This window comes from Monosiga brevicollis, genomic scaffold (genome assembly GCF_000002865.3).
Source record: "Monosiga brevicollis MX1 MONBRscaffold_13 genomic scaffold, whole genome shotgun sequence".
In the NCBI taxonomy this organism is placed as follows: domain Eukaryota; class Choanoflagellata; order Craspedida; family Salpingoecidae; genus Monosiga; species Monosiga brevicollis.
In genome coordinates this window covers 473,583-495,003 of record NW_001865050.1, presented here as the reverse complement: position 1 = coordinate 495,003, position 21,421 = coordinate 473,583, and the positions used below count along the sequence as shown (strand labels likewise).

Sequence of the window (21,421 nt, the reverse complement as noted above, 5' to 3'; positions counted from 1 at the left end):
AGACACTCGGGCGTGTAGGCGGAGAGCACGTTGCCCACGTCGCGCGTCACAGTTTTGCATCGACGCACTTTGAGCGCCGCGCGCTCTTTGTCGCTCGCAAGTGGGCCAATGCTTGGAATCAGCACTTTGCCCGACTGTGTGAGAGGTACTTAAGCCTCCAGAGCAGCATGGATGCGCGCTTGCTTTGCTTACTCTTTGATATCCTTCTCGCCATTTCTCATGTCGACACTGACCAGGGACAACACAGAGCATTGCCTTCTGATACGCTTTGAAGATTTGCTCCAGCCAGCAACGAAGCGAGAAGTTTTGCAACGGTAGGATCAAAGAGAATTCGCGCCTTCATCAGCGACTCGGTCGGATCCCTTTCATGTTGTGCTGTGGATCTTGGCCCTCGACAGTGCGCTGTTGTTTCTGGGCGTGACCGTGCGCACGTCCGATCTGGACTGCGGCTTTGCGCTGGCAGAGGATCCTCGCATTCACCGCGGCAATGTTCACCAACTTGATGCTCATCAACGTAAGCCTGTGCAGGACGCGCAAGCACCATCGTACAACGCAGTCTGAACCTGTCGTGTCACGGCCTAGATGAGACCATAAGCAAGGAGGAAGCCTACGGAACTGAACTTCAGTGTCGTGTTTGGGCCATTGTTGCCACTGTGGCCCTTAAAGTGGGCTACCCGGCCCCAGAGGCCTGTCGCACTTGATGCAATGATCGGTACCAGGTGCATGGCGGTACCTCTCGCAGGTGGCTTGCCGTCACGATCACAATCAATTGATCACAATCCATTCGACTCGACTTTTCATAAGATGCCAGGTATGTGTTACTGCAAAACAGCAGCAGGGATCGATTATTAAGAAATGGGTTGAAGCTAAAAGTACACAGAGTTGAACAAGGTGGGTCGCCCATTCATCAGACAACGAGGGTAAAGACGCGTGTCCTGACTTTGTCCGGACGAAATTATAAGGGAAAATCAAACACTCAAATGCGCAACAATGAGGCATGGGCCAAACGGGCGTCATTCATAGGTCTTCCAGCAGCAAGCTGGTTACTCGCGTGCCACGCTTGCGTGAAACCGGTGAACCTGACTTGCGGCGTCGTGGCGGTCCGTCGGCCCCTGCTGCTGCTTTGCGAAACTGTGATGGCGACACGAATTCGCCCGTCGTCAGCGTGGAAATGAGTTGTTCCAGGTTGGCCGAATGTGCATCTTGAATGGTGCCGGCGGGTCCAGTTGAGCTGGACATGGCATGCTGGTGTGCGGCGGCCTCTTCAGCCTTCCGTTGCTCTTCCTCCTCGCGCTTTTCAATCTTTCGCAGCTCCACCCGGCTCTGTTGCAAACGTTCAAGCAGGGTGCGGAACACGCCAAAGAATTCTTCGGTGCTAGGCTTGGCGGCATCGTACACAAATTGCTTGCAGGCCCGCGTAAATGCAGCATTCATCTTGTCCAGGTGTACTAAGAGCTGCTCCACCTGCAACCCGACACAACAAGAAAGACGAGGCATGCATGCAAATCAGAGGCCCTTTGATTCTGTCATCTTTGCACAAAGACGTTCCATCCCAGCAACCTTCTTTCACGTACCTGAGACGCAGCCCGGTGCTCAAAGGCGCTGACAACATCGATAAATTCGTCATCATCGGCAGACTCGTCACGATTACGATGCCATTGCAGCTCACGCTGCAAGAGCTCCATTCCCGACTTCATGGCCTGACAGTCAATGACCAACTGTGCAATGTTGACACGTGCTGCACTGCCAACGCTTGACAGCTGTGTGTCCAACTCGCGCGCTTCAGCAAAGGCGTTCTACAAAGCGGGACATGGGCCCACACACGAACATTCCATTCCATGCGCCAGCAAAGTGGATACTGCTATTAGTTTTCTGAGAGACCCAAGAAGCTCGAAGAACTGCTCAACTGGTCAAGTCCTCATGACCAGACGCCGGTGCCTCACGGTTGTACAAACCTGAGTATCAATGCAGTGCACGGCGTAATGCATTAGGTTGTAATCTCGCCGACTGGTGGAGCGCGTATCCGCCAGCTTGAGCAAGCTATCCAGCTTAAATGCGTGCGCTTTGCCCCGTGCCCCTCGATTCATGTAATTGCCCAGTGCTACGAATGCAGTGTCAAATCAATCCTCATGAGACGCATGGGCTGTTTCAACATCAAAACCATATAAGCCAAGTCAACCCCTGGGACAGGCAGCAACTCCTTACCCAGCCAGAGGGCCAAGATGCTTTCCAAGCCTTTGCTGGCCACCACCTGTTGCGAAGCCTGCTGCACAGCTTCAATCTCAGGCTGCAACGAATCGATGCGCTCATGGTAGCGCCGAATGTAAGCCAGACACTTGAGGCGCTGCTCATAGCGCGGCACGCGATGCATTTCCCACAAGAAGCGATCGGCCTGCGCAAACATAAACGCCTTGTCTTGAAAGGGTGTCAGCTGAGCAATCTCCTCAGATGTGGGAATGTATTTGAGCATTTGCTCTACTAGATCCGTCGAAATGCGCTGCTCCGCATCCATGGACATGACCACATGGCGCAAGGCTTGAGGACTCATTTTCAGCCGTGTCAGGAGAATAGAGCAATTTTGAGCGCGGCGACCATCCACGAGCGAAATCTCCTTGGGCTTGCGCTCCTCCTTGCCTCCTCCCTTGTCGCCATCTTGCGTGGACGAGAGAGGCTGGCATTGACCCCCAGAAAAACGGGCCCAGAGAGGTTACCATGCATACGAAAGGAGAAACGACCATTGAGCCCATTACGCACCAAACTCCATGGATATTCCAATGCGAGATCACACACACACACACACACACACATGGACCTGTCTTCAGGCGCACACAAGCATGGATCAAACAAAACTGGCTGCGCCGGGCCTACCTGAGCCGCAGCAAACATTTCCTCAAAGGCTGGAAGATCGAGACTCTGGTACACGGGATCAGTGTCAATCTGCGTCCACACTGAACTGCGCAGGCGATGCGTGGGGATTTTCACCCAGTTGAATGACTTGAGCTGCTTGTTAGCCACTGGCGTCACGTGCGTTGGCAGTGAAAAGGCAGCAGGTTGTGGTGCCGACATTCCAGGCATGGGTGGCGGCGGGGGCGCGCCTGATGAACCCGGCATTCCAGGCATGGGAGGCGGGGGTGGTGGTGCCGGAGGCTTGGCTATTAAGATAGAAATGCAAGCGTGAGTGAGAATGGGCAAGCTTGGCGGTGTCAAGTACCAATGCACTTCAAAGCATGGCGGCTCTCACCCGCAGCAATGCTTGGCAGAGCCTGTGGTGAGGACGTGTCTCCCATTGACGGTAGTGGTGGCGGTGGGGGAGGTGGAACGGCCATGGCTACGTTGTTCTTGGCGCCACTGTCCAGCAGACAGCCAGAACCTGAAGTGTTGACTGAGTCGGTCAGTGATACGCGACGTGCTGCCTGGAACGCTTCTTGCGCCGCAGCATGTTGCTGCTTCAAGGCCTCGATGCTGGCGTGCAGTTGTCGAATTTGCGCCTCAAAGGCGGCATTTTTCTCACGTGAGGTGCAAAGCTGTGCTTCGAGGTCGGTAACTTGGCTCTCGGTGGCTGCGAGGCGAGCTGAGAGTTTCTTCTTGGCTGCGCGCTCGTCGTCAATCTCCTGCCGCAGGTTGGTGATGCGACGGTTGAGCTGCTTTTTCAATTCAATGGCCTCTGTCTCGGCCTCGTGCGCTTTGTCCTCGGCCTTTTTGCTGCGCAGGGCAAACTGCTCCCGCTCTTGAACAGCACGATCGCGCTCGAGCGTGGCCGCCTCAACGGTATCCGAATTGACGTAGTGCGCAATGACCTCGTCACGGTGAAAGTCAAGGGGAGCACGATCCAGATCAACGCCATTGTCACGCAGGGCCAATTGCTCCGCCGCCGTGGCCAAATAACGCAATTGGTACGCGGCTTGGTCCAAGACAGCCTCATCGGTGCCTTGGGCCAGCAACAGCAGATGCGCCAGCAGAGTGTTGAAGGGCGCGCTGGCCGGGGTTCGTTTGAAACGGTCGTTCAGCACGGCAACAATGGACATGTTGTCATACACACTGAGTTGCGCCTGTGGCTGAGCTTTGAATTGGGCAGTGAGCTCAGCCTCGTCATCGGCAGCCACATCGGCATAGATTTGCACGTGTTTCTGCAGAACATCGTGTTCGGTGTAGTTGGTCAACTGCTTCATGACGCGCCGCAGGCCGTGACGCTCGAGCTCGTGCCGAAGATGCACGCGGAAGCGGAGACTGGCTCGGCCAGCACCGCAACAGATGAGGGCATTGACCAAGGACAAAACCTTGAGCTTGACCTCGACGTCGACGGCCGTTCGTAGGCTCTTGCAGGCTAGAAGCTGCAGTATGGTTTGGAAGCGATAGACCTCACCGCCATAGCTCTGAAAGTGGGTCAGCGCATCCAGCACCTAGCGTAACATAATGCAGAACAGACAAATGCGTCGCTGAGCCGTGGTGTTCCCCGTACACTGTTCTCGTATCCGAGATGAAATCTTTTAATCGACCGTTTGTAGCTGCGAAACATCTGCGGTACGTGAGCCGGGGTGGTTACAAACCTTGCGATGACCTTCGGGGATCAGAGAAACGGCACCCAGCATTTGCACGATTTGCAGGCGCATGTGAAGCTCCGGAACCAGCAAGGATTGAACAATGACCTGTTGGAGTGAACAATGCACCGCAACCTCACTGTGAGAGGTCTGTACGCGTGTGTTCGAAGGAGAGAATGTGGCAGTCGACCAGGCATGATGACAAGGGGGTGGGGGCAAGGGCGCAAGACCTTGAGAGCGTTGGGATGGGAGAGCACGGCCTTGAAACCATGCTCGTTATTCATGAGGGCGGCGACGCCGCGAATCAGAAGCTGATGCTCCTTAACGTCACTACCAAGTCCAGGCCAAAATTTGGGTGCGAAAGAACGAGATTCAGAGCAGGTGGGATTCAAAAGCATGGCCACCAGATGAGAAAGGACAAAGGCTCGTTTTCACAGAGATGTATGGCCTGGCTCGATCACACATGTCTTCGGCAAGCAGCCTAGCGCATGCAGTGTGGACAGGCCGCAAGTACCGCGCTCCCATCGCTACCAAAACACACCTGCCATCTGGCGAGAGGCAAGCCAAAAGGTCTAGCAGGAAGGTGAGGCCCTGCATATCAACAAATCGGTGAACGTAGGCGAGCGGCTTGGTGCGCAGGGCCACGGCCAAGACATCAAGCAGCTCCAGGCGCTTCATCGTGTTGGCCTCAACATCCTCCTCCAGTGTCTCTCGAAGCGCTAGCAAGAGCTCGGCGGCATCTTGCAGCGGGTCGTCTTCCTGCACAGCTGGGCATGCCGATGCGCGATGATTGCAGACGAGCTCCCATTGCTCCTCCAAGGGGCGGGCCAGAAACATGGCCTGGGAGGCTGGCGCTATGTTGAGCTCGCGGAAGGTGGCTTTGAGCTGGCGTTGCACCTCGGCCGCCTCGGGCATGGTGTCGGTGACATTGTTATCGACCCCAAGTCGATTGCTCTCGACAACCGTGATCTGCGGGATTGCGCCAAGGACCATGAGTCGAACCAAGCGGCATGATTGCGGGGGTGATTAGCAGGACCGTTGCTTATGGAGGTGCGAAGCTTTGCTTTGTTTTTGTTTTGTTTTGTTTTTGGGTTTTGCTATCTACGTGGTCCATGTCGCGGGAAACCATCGAGGCTGACACTCCGCTCCCCTTCCTGTTGCACATCCACGGCCAAAAACATCACCGCCAGCCACTCCCCCGTACCTCGGGCCGACTGGCTTTAGGCACGCGACTTTTCTTGCGACCCATTGTAGAGGTAGCGCTGCGGTCAGGCGCGAGACGCACGGAATCTGGCCTCCCAAACCAGAACTGCCCAGGTCTAGAGCAATTGCGCCTGGCGACAAGCGGGTAAGCAGCACCACGGCCGGCCAAACTTCTTAAGCACACTGGCGCACAATAAATTGGCCGGTGTGCGGACCCATGTAGAAGCGAGGAGATGCAGCGAGGAGATGCAGCGAGATGAGAAAGGGCCCAAGCGTGCTAGGGGCACCCAATGCTGAAGAAGCGTCCCAGTCTCCAAGGAAGCGATTCGTGCGCACGGGCTGGGACGAGCTGGGGGTTGACCCACCTGAGTCTCGACGGTTCAGCTACCACAACAATACGACACTCAGTCAGAGCCGACGTCTTCCTCCTGTGCTCCTTTCATCTCCTATAAAGGAGCACACAAACCCGTGCTTCCTCTCGTGCGTCCGCGCGAAGCGGACACGAGCGGACACACCAATGGCTGCCATCGTCCAACGAGAAAAAAAATGATTCGTTCGTCAGCTTTTGCGCATATTGTCAGATTTTGGAGAGAGAAGGAAGGCAGCTTCTTGAGCCGCTGCTGCTGTGTCGCGGGTGAAGGCTGATGATGCCAAGCTCTTCAAGCTCTTGGTGGGCTTCTGGTGTCTTTGAGATTGTGGATTTCAAACATCGTTTAAGCTAAGCTCGTCTCAACAGATCCCTACGTCTGCAAAAATTGCCCCGAAACGCAATTATTGCGAAACGACCGACTAGTCATTCAACTCGACTGTCTCGGCAGGAGATGGGCGACTCAACAGGGCAAAACAGGTCGGGCAGTTATGAAGCGCCTCATGCAAAAAGGCATCGCAGCGATAGCAGAACACGGCTTGACAACGAGGGCACTCGTAACATTCGCCTGCCTGGAACAAGCGGCAACAGGGCGTGAGTCTTTCACATCGCTGTGCCTGCTGTGCCTGCTTACAGAGCATTTCGACCAAGCACAGCTGTGGCCCAGCAGGCGAGAATGGGGTAGCATCGATCAGACATCTGACCAACCTTGTCGGTGGGCATCTGGTCCTGGCATCCGGCACAGGATCGCCAGACAGGTTCGGCCTGTAGTTTGACGCGCAGCGTCTTGGGAGCACCATCATCGGGCTCAACGGGGCCTGTTTGGCTGGAAGCAACTGACGGTTGCGTCGTTTCCCTGGCAGTGGGGAGAAGTTCTCGGTAGACAGGCATGGCAAATAAATGATGGAAAGTTCGTGCCAGGTGTGGAGACAGCACAAGCAAGAGCTTGCATGTTCCACACTCGACGGGGAGCTCGGGTTCCAGTCGATGGCAGCGAGGGCATCGATAGCGTCCCTTGAGCGAGTAACTACGTTCGAAAATACCAAAGGAAGAGAGGGTGTGAGGTCATCAGATGGAAAAGGTGAAGGCATGGCACCACAAAGGCCCCGCGGCCGCGATGGGGCGAGCCAACAGTCGCAAACCTGTTGGCTTCAACGTCTACCACGGGGACCCGCACATAGGAGGGAAAGCCCATCTTCACAAGCGCTGCTTGACTATCGGCGCTAGCCACTGGCGGCACTGTATGCTCCAACATCATGTCCAAAAAATGCTTTTCATCCAGCACCACGCCATATGTCCCTGTGTTCATGAATGCATGAGGTTGCAGTGATTGGAACGCTTAGAGACCTGCACAGAGAAGAGAGCAAGATATGGGGTGATTGGAAGAGAGCGTATACACACCGCCAGTCTCCTCGCAGATGGTTGCGTGCAACTTGACGGCCGCTGCCAGCGAAATCATGTTGATTTGCACCTTGTCGCGTTTGACATCCTAGGCTCGGGCGCACCAGATGAGCACGGATCAGCCACCCGGCCAAGCTACGGCATTCACGTGCATAGAAAACGCCCTCGCTAAACTTGCTAGATGAAAGTTGAACTAACGTTGATCGTTTCGAAAATGTCGCCGGGATCAATCGATGTCAGGCTGGCCGTAATGATAATGACCTCGCGTGTGGAGTGCGTTGGCATGACACTATGCACGCACGGGCACAGTCAGTCAAAGGGGTGCGGCCTTCCTGTGAAGAACCTACCGCAGACGTGCTCAAACCACGTGGTCAACAAACCACTCAAACTTACCTGAGCAGTTTGGCACAGGCAGTCAATGTATTCTGAAGCGACACCTTGCCTTTCGGGAAATACTGCGGCCGCGTAGGGTCTGCATCACCCTTCGTCGCGTCGTCGACCTCTGCTACTTTGCGCAGCGCGCGCAACTATTAGCCAAGCCACCGCCATACCAGGAAAAGATTGAGGTGAGGCTACGCTACGATGAGGAAAGAGAGCTGACCATGTGCACATCCCTCGCTCATGATGCGGGCTGGCCCAATGGTGACACAGTGGCCCATGGCGCTGGCTAAGGTGGACGCACGTGTTTGGATGGATTGCCGCTGAGCTCAGTCTCAAGCCGACAAACTCCCTCGCGCATGACGAGGAATCCCAGATGACTGATTGGATTCTGATCAAAGAAGACCTCAACGAATTGCTTGCACGTATCGACAGCACAATCCACTCGGCTGGGTCTAATGCAGAAAAGTCGTCTCTCGTCAAGGCACAAGAGCACAAATGCATTGGTTCCAATTCTCATGCTGTGGTCGAGCACCAAGACAAGAGAATCCGCACGTACTGCAAATCATCCCCTTCCATGTCCTTGGATAAATCCAGCACAAGCAACACATGTCGCATCTGACCACACACATTGAAGTCGGATCAGTGAGACGAGCTGTCCTCCATTGACAGGCTACGCAGCGTCGAGGCACATACCATGCCACGTTTCACGTTGGCTGCTTGATGTTGACGCTTGCGGCGTTGGAGTCGCCGCTCCTCATTGACAATCTTGTCCACCAAGATTGTGCCATCCTTGCGCTCCTGCACCGCCTCCCAGGTCGCATCCACGCCTAGAACCGGTGATCCACGCACAGCGTGTCGCCGCGGCGCAGGCGATTGACCAATTGAGCCATGAAAGAAGATGCACGCAGCCAGCTTTACTGTGACCCACCATGCTCCCAAGCCCGCTCCGTTTCCTCGTCCATGATGATGGCGATCAACGACGACGGGTTAACGACCGGCCCAGCCCCGACAAGTCGTAAGGAAAGAAAAAAAAAAAAAAAAGTGAAAACTCAAAATCAGTCGCCTGCATAACTGCTGACATCCATTTTTTCCATTCCATTTTTCCAACAGATACATCCATCACATCAGTGAATTTGTGGATTTTTGTGGATTTATGGTTTTATGCCTTGGTTGTTTTGACATGAACATTGAGGGCAGCGGGAACAGAACCTCTACTGCTTGCGTGATGAGGCATGCTGTCGATAGCTCGGCATACTCAATTCTACCATGTATGTGCGCTATTATATAAGGACAGGTTGTCCAACCAAAAGTAGCCGCGATGCACAAAATACTCAAATGCTGCTTGATGTCACAGGCCTGAGTTCAGGACACACTCGTGTGTTCAACAATGACCATCGACAATCAGCACATGCTTCTTTAAAGAAGTAAAAAACAAACTATCATACTAAATGTTGGGCATGACCCGCTCGGCGGGTTCCATTGCCAGCATGGCTTGGTAGCAGGCGTGCACGCGGGCCCAAACCTTCTTCTGAAGCTCAGACGACAAGGTTGTGCCACCGCAAAAGAGCTGAGCTTGTGCCAGCCCTTGATGCAGCAACATGTCGATGCCGTGCGCAACCCGACAGCCCGCTGCCTCGGCCTGCAGGATAAGGGCGGTCTTGTAGGGGATGTAGGCTGCGTCCAGGACCACAGGCCGGCTAAAAGAGAAAGAAACAAAAAAGATGATGTTACACGAGTGAGCACAGTGATCGGCGTCATGAAAAAAAGAAGAGGGTGGACACTGAAAAGAAGATTGACAAAAAGCAGACGATGCTTGAGACATCAAAAGGACAAGAAGAAAATTTGGCTGGGCGCCCATCGCGAGGGCATGCAACGCCGAGCGATATTGGTGGCCGAGCCTGGAATTTTGTTGTAGCAGACCGCTAATACGGTATCAGCACTTGTTATCAAACAGCTGATCCGTGAATGAGATGGCTGCAGAATGTGTACAGCAAACTGGTGGACACACGACGAGGAGGAAAAGAGCGGAAAGTACAACGGAATGGAAACGAAAAAAAAAAAAATGAAAAAAAACCACTCGCAAAACATACGGCCAAAGGCGAACAAAACGACCGTAAACACAGTGTACGAGACACAAACACAATGACCCACCTTGCGGTCAGCAACACTTCGGGCACCGTCAAATTGGCGGTCGCAGCCACAGTGCTAACGACGATATCATAAGTATATGCCGTGCTTGCCATCAAGTCGGCAGCATGCTCCACGCGAAACTGCTCTGCCAGAGCCAGCGCCCGCTCAGCGGTGCGGTTCACCACCACAATTCGGTGGCAGCCAAGCTGTTGCAAAGCGTACACAGCTGCACGAGCCGTGCCCCCGGCACCCAAGACTAGGGCAGCACGAGGTGCTGATGGCGCTCCTGCGTCCCGTAGCGCAGCCAAGATGCCCAGGTAGTCTGTGTTAAAGCCATGTAACTGTCCCTGGCTGTCTTTGACAATAGTGTTGACAGCACCAATGACGCGCCCTGGCACGTCGACATCGACCAACACATGACCCAATCGCTCCTTGAGAGGCATCGTGACGCTCCCGCCACCACAGTTCGTGCCCTGCAGACAGGTGATGGCGTCAAGCGCATTGCTGGTTGAGCAGCGTTGGTAGGTGTAAGGTAACTTGAGGTCTGCAAACACAGTGTTATGCATCAGTGGACTGGCAGAGAGCGCTATCGGCTCGCCAAACAAAAAGAAGTTGCGCTTCGGGAACAGCCCGAGCTCCGCACGCATGTCGTCAAGCTGCTGCGCCGTCAGCTGGCCGGGCGCTGCCGCCGTGGTGAGAAGACGATGCGTCACTGGCGTGAGCTGGTCATTGAGCACTCGCGTCAGCTTGCCCGCCTGTCCCATGGCCATCACAATGGCCGGGCGCGATAGCGTGCCGCGCAACACCCGATACGCCTCCACGAGCGCCAACGCATCACCGGGCGTGTCGGCAGTAAAAATGACCTTGAGCAAGTCGGCACGTCCGCCAAGTGCACAGTTATGCAAAGCCGCCGTCAGTTCCTGGGCCCCACCACAAGGGCGCAAGAAGTGCAGTGAACCCAGCAGGGTGGTGCTTGCAGGTACCAAGCGCGTGAGCTGGCGCAGCTCGTCGCTGGGCAGGTCAGCCTCAACATCCACAATCTCGCACCCGAGGCGGATGCCAACGCGTAGCAGCGCGGCGTACTTGGCCGGGGAGCCTGCGTAGCGCCCACCTTGAGGCTCTGTGCGAACGGTGAAAATGATGGGACTCTTGGTCGCGGACCGGATTGCGGCCACCTGCGTCGCGATGTAGTCTTCTGTAAGGGAGGCCAATAAATCAACCCGCAGCTCCACGGCCTGAGCATTGGCCACGATTTCCGCCAATTGTGCCGCGGGCACGGCACGCACATCTGGCTGCGTTAAGCACACAAACTTGGAGTAAACCCAAGCAGGTACGCGCGGGCTCAGTCCAGTCGCCAGGGCACAGAGGCGCCCAAAGTGCTGCTTCCAACACAACAGATCCGTGGCTCCCTCGGCCACTGGAAAGCGCCAGTCGGCGCACGCGGCAAAGCGAGGCTGACGCCGAGCGTACACCTCCGCCACTTCCTCCAGATAAGCAGGACGAACGCCGTCGGCAGCCAGGTAGCGTTCGATGTCCACCAACGGGCGGTCAAGCCAGATGATGGGCAGTTTTGTGGCCTGGAGAACGGCACAATTGGCCTCGCGCTCCACAATACCACCCCCACAAGCAATTACCGCGCCAGTCGGATGTGCTCGCAAAGTGTCGGCCAGCACCCGCTCCTCGGCATCTCGAAAGGCGGGCCAGCCCTGCTGCTCAACAAAGGTCTTGATGCCCCCTTCACATCGCTCCTCCAGCACCACATCCAGATCCAAGAACTGATAACCCAGATGGGCGGCCGCAGCCCGCGCAAGCGTGGACTTGCCTGCCCCGCGCATGCCAATAATGCAGACGCTCTGTCGGTCACGAGCACCGGCGTGTCCTGCGCTGCCCGCCGCTGCGGAAGTCTGTTCCTCAATGGACGCGTGCAAGACGGCGTTGCGATGACCCTGCAGGTTGCAGACATCGTCCCAGAAGCTGGGGTACGTCTTGTCGGTACAATCCTTGTCAGTGATTTGCACGTTGGGCCAGAGACAACCCAGCACGCCAAAACTCATCGCAATTCGGTGATCGCGATAGCATTCCACGGGTACGCCACGCTTGAGTGAAGCAGGCGAATCGGCGCCCTGGCCGAAAATGGCAAGGCCTGTCTCGAGTTCCTCGCAGTGCACGCCACATTTGCCCAGTTCAGTAAGCATGGCGGTGATGCGGTTGCATTCCTTCACGCGTTGGTTGGCAATGTTGGTGATAGTGCTTCGCGAGCCCTTGGGGCAAGTAGCCATCAGTACGGCGGCAGTCATGAAGGTGTCCGTGATGTCTCCCATGTCCACGTCCACGGGCTGCAACGTGCCGGGCACGCAGCCAACCACGGTAGTTGCATCGCTCGTTTGTTCCACCTCGCAACCCATGCGCTCCAGCACGCGACAAAAGGCAGCATCACCTTGCAAGCTCCCAGACCCCATGGCTGCGACGGTCACGCGTCCTCCAGAGATGGCCGCCATAGCCAGGGGATAACTGGCGGAGGAGGCATCTGACTCTACGTCAAAGGTCTACATGAAGTAGGAATGGGCACGAGGTTCATTGGTGAGGCGTGAGGCATCAACAATAGCATAGTGATTGTAAAAGTGCGCCCGACGTACGTCCGGAAGTTGGTAGCCGGTGTTGGGGATAACGTAGCGACTGCCGCTGTGTGCCTCGACATCAACGCCAAACTGCTTCATGAGCGCGACAGTCATGTCGATATAAGGCTGTGACACAACCTCGCCCACCAGCTCTAAAGTGACGGGCGCCTGGGCGTAAGGGGCTGCCAAGAGGATGGACGACACGTATTGGCTGGAGACGGTTGCAGCCAGCTGAATGGTGCCACCTGGCAACCCGGTACCATGCACGCGCAACGGCGGATACCCCTCTTGATCCAGATAGTCAATCGCACAATCCACTGCGCGCAGAGCCTCGACCAAATCCCCAATGGGGCGTTCGTGCATACGCTTGACGCCGGTCACCAGACTGTGACCGCTGGATGCCAAACAACAAGCTGACGTGAGGAAGCGCGATGCCGTCCCCGCATTTGCCAAGAAGAGCTACTCAAGCAAGAGGCGGTACGTGGTGAGACAGTGTAATATTGGCGAGCATGACAAACCAGAGCCGGGGGATTATGTGTGTACAGAAACGCCTGTTATGGGTACAAACCGCATTGTCGCCGGCAGCCTGGAGCTTGCCATCACAGCCTTGGATCAAGAGCACGTGGCCGTTGTCCTCGAATTCGATTCGTACACCGAGCTTGCGAAGCGCGGCAATCATAACTTTTGTGTCGTCCGAGTGCAAAAGACCACGGAGTCGGCAAACGCCCCGACCGAGGGCGGCCATCAGGAGGACACGGTTTGAAATGGACTTGGAGCCCGGCACTCGAATCGTGCCGGCAATGGGCCTGCGGCGGGTGGATGCAAGCAGAGTTGGTGACAACATGCAGCAAAGCGTTTGGAGAAGGCGAGAGATAGGTGGTTATGTAGCGATTGTCACAAACAACGACCGACAAGATCACTACACTAACCCATGGGGCACCACTTCCACGGCAGGTGCCATGATACGGAGGAGTAGGTCGTCCTCTACGGGCTCGGCCCCCTGTCCAGCGTCACCAATGGCGCGAAGGAAGACGATGTGCTTGCGACCACGTTCGTTCTTCTTGTCCACAGCCATTTTGTGCAGCACATCGTTGTGACTCACACCAGTTGGGATGGTTGTGGGCAAGTGGTAAGCCTGGGCACAGGGGATCGGAGTAATCTCAATCAGCACAGGTGGTCGGCGTTCCTCAAGGACCAGAGTGTGTGCGGCTTTCCAGGCAACACGACAAACCTGACAGCAGCTCAGGAGGCGGTTCAAGGCGTCCGGTGAGAGAATGCCGCGCGCGCGAGCCACCTCCGTCTCCTTGATCATGCCCACTGCCACGCACTCGCCATGCAACCAGTGCCCTGAATAGCAAATGGATCGTGGTGGGGGACGATGAAGAAATGAGGGGCGAGCGAATATCGATTTGACGCTGTCACGCGGCGCCTTTGCGCGAAAAAATAAAACTGACCAGTTAGGAGGGCTTCGATACCATGGCCGATGGAGTGACCAAAGTTGAGGATGGCACGGAGGCCAGCTTCCTTTTCGTCCTGCAGCACAACTGTAACTTTGACGCGAACGGCAGCCAGCACCATCTGGGTCAAAAGATCGGGATCTAGGGCGCGAATTTGCTCGGATTGCAGCTCAAGAAGCTGAAAGAGGGCAGCATCATAGATGGCGCCGGCTTTGATAACCTCGGCCATGCCGTTGTTGAATTCACGCTCGGGCAAGGTGCTCAGGAAAGCCAAGTCGGCGTAGACGCGCTTAGGTCGGTGAAAGGCGCCAACGAGGTTTTTGCCCGCGGGCGTGTCAATGCCTGTCTTGCCGCCGATGGAGGAGTCGACCATGGCCAACAAGGTGGTGGGCACCTGGACAAAGTTGATGCCGCGCATGAAGGTGGCGGCCACAAACCCGGCCAAATCACCCACAACACCGCCACCCAAGGCTACGATGCAAGATTTGCGGTCAAAGCCGCGCGCCAGCATCCAGTCCTCAAGGGCACGTTTGGTCTCACGCGACTTGCTGGCTTCACCAGGCGCGACGGCATAGAGCAGGGCCTAGCCAAGAACCACACAGTGAGAGACGGGGAGCAGATGCTTTTGAGTGAGGCGGCGCAAGCCCGCAGCAGATGACGACACACGGGTCTCAACTGCTTCATCACTCGAGGCGGGATTGGCTGGTCACATGCGATGCGAGTGCTTTGCCGTACCTCGATGCCGTCGGGAAGCGCTTCATTCAAGGCGCGTAAGAGCTCATCGCCATAATGCTGCTGAACATTGAGGTCGGTAATGATAATGTACTTGGATGCTGGGACATACTTGATCAAGTCCAGCGGTAGCTGACGCCAAAATTCGTAGCCGACCACCACATTGTAACCCGTGCAGGGCACGACTGTTGCCTTTTCCATGGCTGGAAGGACGCCTGAACCGAGATTGGCTGGTCGAGTAAAGGCCTGCCGTACCCCCTCGAGAGCTGGCGGGCAACCGACCAATCAAGGACGCACTGCGTGCAGCAAGAACAGGCTTGGATCGGTGTGCCAAGCGAAAAGAAAAAAAAGCGGTGCAACCGCCGCAAGTGCGGAAAAAAAAAATGGAGCCGCTGCCAGCAGCCGACGGGCGCCCCTCCACTTCAGAGCCGCGGCGTCTTCTTGTTCCGAGTCGGTCCAGTAAACTTTGAACCAAAGTCGACAAGTTTTTATGGACCCAGGCATTCAAAATTATCGGCATCACCTCAAAGGAAACAACAAAAACAAAACACCGACTTGATTTGTCGACAAATTGTGCCATTTTCCCGCGCTTTTCCAAGGTATCGTGTTATCATCATCACCATCACCATCATCTCGTGCAGTCGTGTGGTTGCGGAGCAAGTTATCGCAAGGGGGAGGGGGAGGGGAAGAGCTGGGCTGATCAGGTCTGGCGGCGTGGTGTGCAGCTGTTGAAGTAAGGAAATGAACTTGATGGTTCTGGGAACCAATGGTGTTTAGAATCAGCTGTGATTCGACGTGAGACTCGACAACACAATTGCGCTTGCCTGTCTGCCAAAAATTCACTTTGAGGATTGTTGTTTCCGTTCTCCTGCTTCTTTGAAGGCCCGGCATCATGAGCACCTTTGGCACCTATTTCCGGGTCACCACCTTTGGTGAATCCCATTGCAAGGGAGTCGGCGCCATTGTGGATGGGTAAGCACCGCGCATTCGGCGTTTGAGGCAAACCTCCGCCCGCTCCTCGCCCCGCGCGCGCCCGGCCTCAAACTGTGCCTCTCTTACAACCCTCACGTCCGTGGATATGATCAGAGTACCTCCACGTCTGGCGCTGACGGAAGAGGACGTCCAGCCACAGCTGACGCGCCGCCGTCCAGGACAATCAAAGCTGACAACGCCTCGCAATGAGAGTGATCGGGTTACCATCATGTCTGGCACTGAATTTGGCCGCACTCTCGGGACGCCCATCGGGCTTTTTGTCCCGAATCAAGACCAGCGGCCCAAGGATTACGGGTCAACTTCCCATGCCCCCCGCCCCTCGCACGCTGACTTCACCTACATGAGCAAATATGGCACCCATGCCTCCAGCGGAGGTGGCCGGTCCTCGGCTCGTGAAACGGTATGTTATGCACAACAGCTCTGCATCAAGCCAGACCACGGCACGCCATGCCCTCCCCCTCCTCACAGCTGCTGCTTTTGGGTCTCTCCCATTTTGTGGCCTTTGGTATCCATCTAGATTGGTCGCGTCGCCGGTGGAGCAATTGCTGAAAAGTGGCTCCGAGAGGCTTTTGGCATTGAAATTGTGGCTTGGGTATCGGCTGTGGGCTCAGAAACAGAGTCGGACGTCGACGTCGACACCATTACCCGCGAACAGGTTCGAGCTGGCACAAACTCTGCTCATGCCCAACACCCTAATAGGCTCCCTTGCCACCCTGACGGCACTTTTTTTGTTTGCAACGACATGCGCCCCTTCTGCCCAAACAATGCTTTTCGCAGGTTGACGAGCATCTACCAGTGCGGAGTGGCACCGCCGAAGCTGTGGAGCGCTTCAGCAATGTCATCAAGGATTGCAAAGCCAAGCAAGATTCCACGGGTGGCGTTGTTTCGTGTGTCTGTCGCAATGTCCCAGCCGGTTGGGGTGAGCCGTGCTTTGATAAGCTTGAAGCCAAATTGGCGCACGCCATGATGTCCATCCCAGCCACCAAGGTGCGTGGCTGCGTCCACGTCCGTTGGCATGTCTGCCCATGCTCACTCTGTGCTGCATCCTCCCACGCGAACAATGCCTAACATGCGCGTTTTGCAATGGACATTGCCTCAGGGGTTTGAGGTTGGGTCCGGGTTTAGTGGAACCAGGATGCGTGGATCGACACACAATGATCTCTTTGTCAAAAAGGGAGATGGCCTAGGCACTGCCACCAACAACTCGGGTGGCATCCAGGGCGGCATTTCCAACGGCGAAAATATCGTCTTTCGCATCGCCTTCAAGCCTCCCGCCACCATTGGCCAGCAGCAACAGTCGGTCAATTTCCAAGGCGAGGATGATGTCGTGGCCGCCAAAGGCCGTCATGATCCTTGCGTCGTACCTCGAGCCATTCCCATTGTGGAGGCAATGGCTGCTCTCGTTCTCGCAGATCTAGCGCTGGCTCAGCTTGCGCGCCGCTCTGCTGGTGACCTCGCCACCCCTGTGGTGGGGGGCGACAATGACGAGCGCTGGGCTCAGGAACATCGCCTGCGCTTGGAACTTGAGCAGCGCCTCCGCCGCGTGGAGGCGCGACCACTTGTCCCTGCATCTAGTCCATCAGCATGGACCATCGGAGTGGGGGCCGCAGCGGTGGGTGCAGCTTTGGCTTGGGCTGTTATACACCGCGTCCACCAATAAGCGGCCAGATGTTCTTGTCTGGGCTTGACCTGGTTTCGCCAGATATCCGCTGAACGTAATTGACTCTCTTCTGTCATCCGACAAAGTCTCCTTGAGTCGCGATCATGAGCGCATTGAGACTGCCGTGAGCTTAGCCAGGAGCCTTGCGTTGGCCCGTGTGCTTGACACGAAGGCACCACGCTGGATCCATCTCAAACCCATCCCCTCAATTTGTGATGGCGCAACGCCCTGGTCATATTACCACAGAACGCTTGCTTTTCCAGAAAAAAAAAACCCAAAGATAAAATTGAATGCCATTCAGCATTGCCAATGCCATCATCACAAGTTTATGCCCATCTATATTCGCATTCCCAGACCTATCCACAGACCCTCTCTTGCTGTGGCACGGTAGTGTGCAGAGCGCTAGGTGCCTCACTCACTGTGTCCAGGGAAAACTGGAAATACGCAAGTTGGTGGTGCCATAGGGCACCAGGTGCAAGGTGACAACCTCGTCACCACAGGCGCCTGTCAGACTGCAGTCGACGGGAGAGGGTGGGGGCTCGTTTGCTGCATTGGACGCAGCGATCCAGCTGGCCAGTGGTCGGGCCTGCACTTGCAGTGTGCAAACGACATGCCCTGTGTCAAACGGCTTGGGGGCGAGACTGCTCTGGCAACTGTGCACGGGAGGCACCGACACGTTAACGACCCAGCTCCATGGAGCCTCGGTCACAAGATTGACGTCCGTGTTACCAAAGGGCTCCCAGGTCTTGACCACGCTACTCGAGTAGTTGAGGGGCAGAGCGTATAGCATGGGCCCGTGGTAGAAGGAAACGGCGTTTGTGCCGGGCGTAATCAGGGGCGACGGGCCCGGGGATGGAGGACTTGGGGACGAAGCCGTCGTCCACTGCACCCTCATCTCCATGGGCAGCAGGAGCTGTAGATTGCGGTCGTGGTTGTAAAACATGAGTTGTAAATATAGGGGCTCTTGGTTGTCCACGTTGAGGCTCTCGACCACCACCGTGTTGGGGGGACTGTAGGTGGAAAAGTCATCAAACGAGTAGTTGGAGAGTGGCGGAGAGCGGTAGAGCGTCTGGAGCAGCCGGCCTTGCACGTCGGTGACTTGGAGGTCAAAGGAGGCTCCGACTGCACCGTTGTCAGCCGAGTAGCCTGAGACATACTGAAAGGTAAAGTTGACGGCCGAAAGGTTGTGGCCCTGCCCAACCAGCGCGGTGGCAAAGCGAACCGTTGTGGTCTCGTTGGGATCGCCCGAACGGACGTCTGTGCGGCCCTCGAGCCGGGACTGGGCAAGTGCAGCGCCGTTGGTGAAGGAGAAGTTGCCCACATCGGCCGGGACCGCAACGCCAACGACACTGTAGTTGACGTGAGGAAGAACTTGTTCGAGTCGACCCCAGCCTTGCTCCATTTTAGTTGCGGGATTGAGATCGACCTCCACCTCACTCGAACCATTGATCACAATACGATGCAGGGTGCCATTAACCAGCATGGTTTCGGGCCCATTATCCTGTACGAGGGTGCCGTTGAGGGCCCATCCAGGAACGCGAAGCCACAGAGTGCCAGAGCCTTGAAGGCTAATCTTGGCCGTAGACTCAAAAGGGTAGTTGGTGTCAACGCTGATGAACAAACCCTGGATGGTGGTGCGGACCGGCAACAACAGCGCCAACACAGGTTCGCCCGTAACACCGTTTGTCAGAACAACGTTGTTGACCAGTTTGGGCCAGCCCTGCTGCATGTTGGCTGAGTAGTTGCACAAACGAAATAAGCCCAGCCAAGCACAAATCTCTGGCCAGAAATGAAAAGCCAGCACAGCCGAGTCGGATTGGCGTCGTACCAGTGCAGCATCCAAAGTTGGGCTCTACGCCAAATCCGGTGGCTAAAAGTGGAGGTAATATGAGACAGCAGGTCATCAACCCGCATCCGGTGAGCAAGCACAGAACAAGATGAAATATGCGGCAATTTGCAGGGAGACAGATCTGCCGAGGAACATGTTGACCGAGCACGTGCATGTGGCGGCCAGAATGTTCAACCATGTCTCAGAAGATGCATCAGCGGACGCACCGTCATCACCATCCGTAGCCCAGACATGAGGATTCGTGTCGTACATAGCATTGATCTCGTTGGCTTGTTGCAAATACTGGTGTTGCCACAAGTCATCTGTTGTAGTGCCGGGCCAAGCGTTGAAGGCAATGCGCTCGAGACGATCCATGAAATAAGGGTCGCCTTGAACTTGATAAATAATCCCGAGAGAGTACATTTGCTCAACCACGGCGCACAATTCAATGCCACGATTGAGGTGTCGACCACCAAAGCACTCATCGGCCGAGTACATGCCGTGTGGTTGGCCATGAAACCGGTCTTGCATGTCTAACTTGATATAGCTCTGCAAGGGATCACTTGCGTTGTGGGACTGGCGGCTCCACACTGCACACGACTTGGTGCCCATCTATAGGATAAGCAGGAAAAGAAAAGAAATCACGACGCCCGTGTCGTGGGGTGATCCGTGACATGAGCCCTCCGCCATGCACGATGGGCGGCACTTGTTTTGCAATTGAACGGATGGTGCCTTTTTGATAGGTGTCTGTCATTCAATGCTTTTTGTCTCTTGCAACAGGGGAAGGTGCGAACACGCCAAAGTCATTGTACCGCATTATTGACGCCATGATCCCACATGGTCCACGCAGCAACTTCAGCCTCGGGAAACCGGGGAACAGACTGCCCGACGTATGCGCCGGTTGCACCAATACCTGATGGAAAATGATAGAGGCGATGAGACATTATTGGAAGAGCAGATTCAAAACAAAGGACCAAGCCAAAATGACGCTTGACCAAAGGTGTATCTCTTGCGATGGCAGACCAGTTTGATTGTAGTAACTATCCCAGTCCCAGGACTGCTGCCATGTCAACTCGCCAAGATCCCAAAGCATTTGTTCCTGAGTTGAAAAGCAATAAGAGCATGTTGATATTGGTTCAAGGCGGTCAAAACGTACAGAGTTGCTATACCAGGTTGAGCACTCGGTTTGAGAGGCTGCAAGAGCAGGCGGAACCGCACCTGTCCCTGTGGATCTTGATCAAGCGCCCAGTGGACAAGATAGACCCAGTCTTGCCAGCGGTTCTGGCTCCAAGTGAGAAAGGGGTCGTTGGCCATGCGTGCCTGGGTAGCGGCCATGTAGGCAACTACGGCAGCTCCACAGCGGCGGCCGATGGTGGAGTTGGTGCCCGTCACCCAGGCGTACTGCAAGAGACCACTAATGACATTCCAGCCACTCCAATATATATTGCCCTTGCCGGAGATGCTCTGAGTCGAAACATGAGAGAAGAGACAGGCGTATGACTCAAGGACGAATCACCAGCGTCAGATGGCAAGCGCCAGAGAATATGGTTGAGCAACAAGCAATGCAATGTTCTACGTACATCGTCGTCGTGGGGACCAAGCCAGCCATCTGCTGACTGATTGTCGAGGATGTGGTAGATCCATTGGTTGACTTGTTGACTCACATTGACGGCCAGGGGGCTGCCCGAGGCGTTCAGCTGAGCAACGAGACTCACCATGCCATTGAGCCAATAGGGGCCTAGGGAACCCCCATTGCATCACCAAGACGCCATGAAAATCCATGGAGGACGAGGGGCGCATTGGGGTCTGCTGCAACATGGTGTTTTGTATCGTGTTGTTTTCCGCTGAACGTGCAGCTTTTGTGCAGCTTGGGTAGTTTTGTGTCACAGGAGGAGGTGGGGGAGCGAGAGAAGAGGAGTGTTTTGCCTGATATGATAAGATGCCATGCAGATCGTACCGCGCTCGTGACCAGCACCGGCGTTATCGGCAGACCCGCCAATCCAGACCTGAGCGAGCACACGAGTGGCGTGTGACATGATGAACCCACAGCACAAAGGATTCCCAAGCCGGGTGTAGGGCAGGCAGCTTCAGGGGTGCTACATACGGAAGACTC

At 55.7% G+C, this 21,421-nt stretch overlaps 4 protein-coding genes across 4 annotated transcripts; 1 reads left to right on the top strand and 3 right to left on the bottom strand.

The window, feature by feature from the left end:
* Positions 1-1,017: 1,017 nt before the first annotated feature.
* On the bottom strand, positions 1,018-8,852 carry MONBRDRAFT_8965 (uncharacterized protein; the record flags this gene model as incomplete). Its single annotated transcript, XM_001746524.1, has 12 exons — positions 1,018-1,464; positions 1,575-1,796; positions 1,956-2,101; positions 2,206-2,671; positions 2,869-3,152; positions 3,242-4,400; positions 4,548-4,646; positions 5,070-5,507; positions 6,817-6,964; positions 7,903-8,036; positions 8,584-8,717; positions 8,819-8,852. 12 exons carry the CDS (start codon positions 8,850-8,852, stop codon positions 1,018-1,020), a joined length of 3,711 nt encoding a protein of 1,236 aa, XP_001746576.1.
* A 281-nt stretch (positions 8,853-9,133) lies between these two features.
* MONBRDRAFT_32780 (uncharacterized protein) lies at positions 9,134-15,028 on the bottom strand (the record flags this gene model as incomplete). The annotated part of the gene is made up of 8 exons (XM_001746523.1): positions 9,134-9,587; positions 10,042-12,566; positions 12,657-13,097; positions 13,207-13,444; positions 13,568-13,773; positions 13,870-13,985; positions 14,093-14,678; positions 14,831-15,028. The coding sequence occupies 8 exons, from the start codon at positions 15,026-15,028 to the stop codon at positions 9,335-9,337; spliced, it is 4,563 nt and encodes a 1,520-aa protein (XP_001746575.1). The 3' UTR covers positions 9,134-9,334.
* A 685-nt stretch (positions 15,029-15,713) lies between these two features.
* Positions 15,714-17,480, top strand: MONBRDRAFT_32779 (uncharacterized protein; the record flags this gene model as incomplete). Its single annotated transcript, XM_001746647.1, has 5 exons — positions 15,714-15,799; positions 15,914-16,220; positions 16,338-16,475; positions 16,598-16,807; positions 16,920-17,480. Exons 1-5 carry the CDS (start codon positions 15,720-15,722, stop codon positions 17,478-17,480), a joined length of 1,296 nt encoding a protein of 431 aa, XP_001746699.1. The 5' UTR covers positions 15,714-15,719.
* A 415-nt stretch (positions 17,481-17,895) lies between these two features.
* On the bottom strand, positions 17,896-21,344 carry MONBRDRAFT_26201 (uncharacterized protein; the record flags this gene model as incomplete). The annotated part of the gene is made up of 9 exons (XM_001746522.1): positions 17,896-19,104; positions 19,177-19,259; positions 19,309-19,350; positions 19,536-19,920; positions 20,121-20,221; positions 20,332-20,407; positions 20,527-20,772; positions 20,889-21,046; positions 21,266-21,344. The coding sequence occupies 9 exons, from the start codon at positions 21,342-21,344 to the stop codon at positions 17,896-17,898; spliced, it is 2,379 nt and encodes a 792-aa protein (XP_001746574.1).
* Between the last annotated feature and the right edge of the window lie 77 nt (positions 21,345-21,421).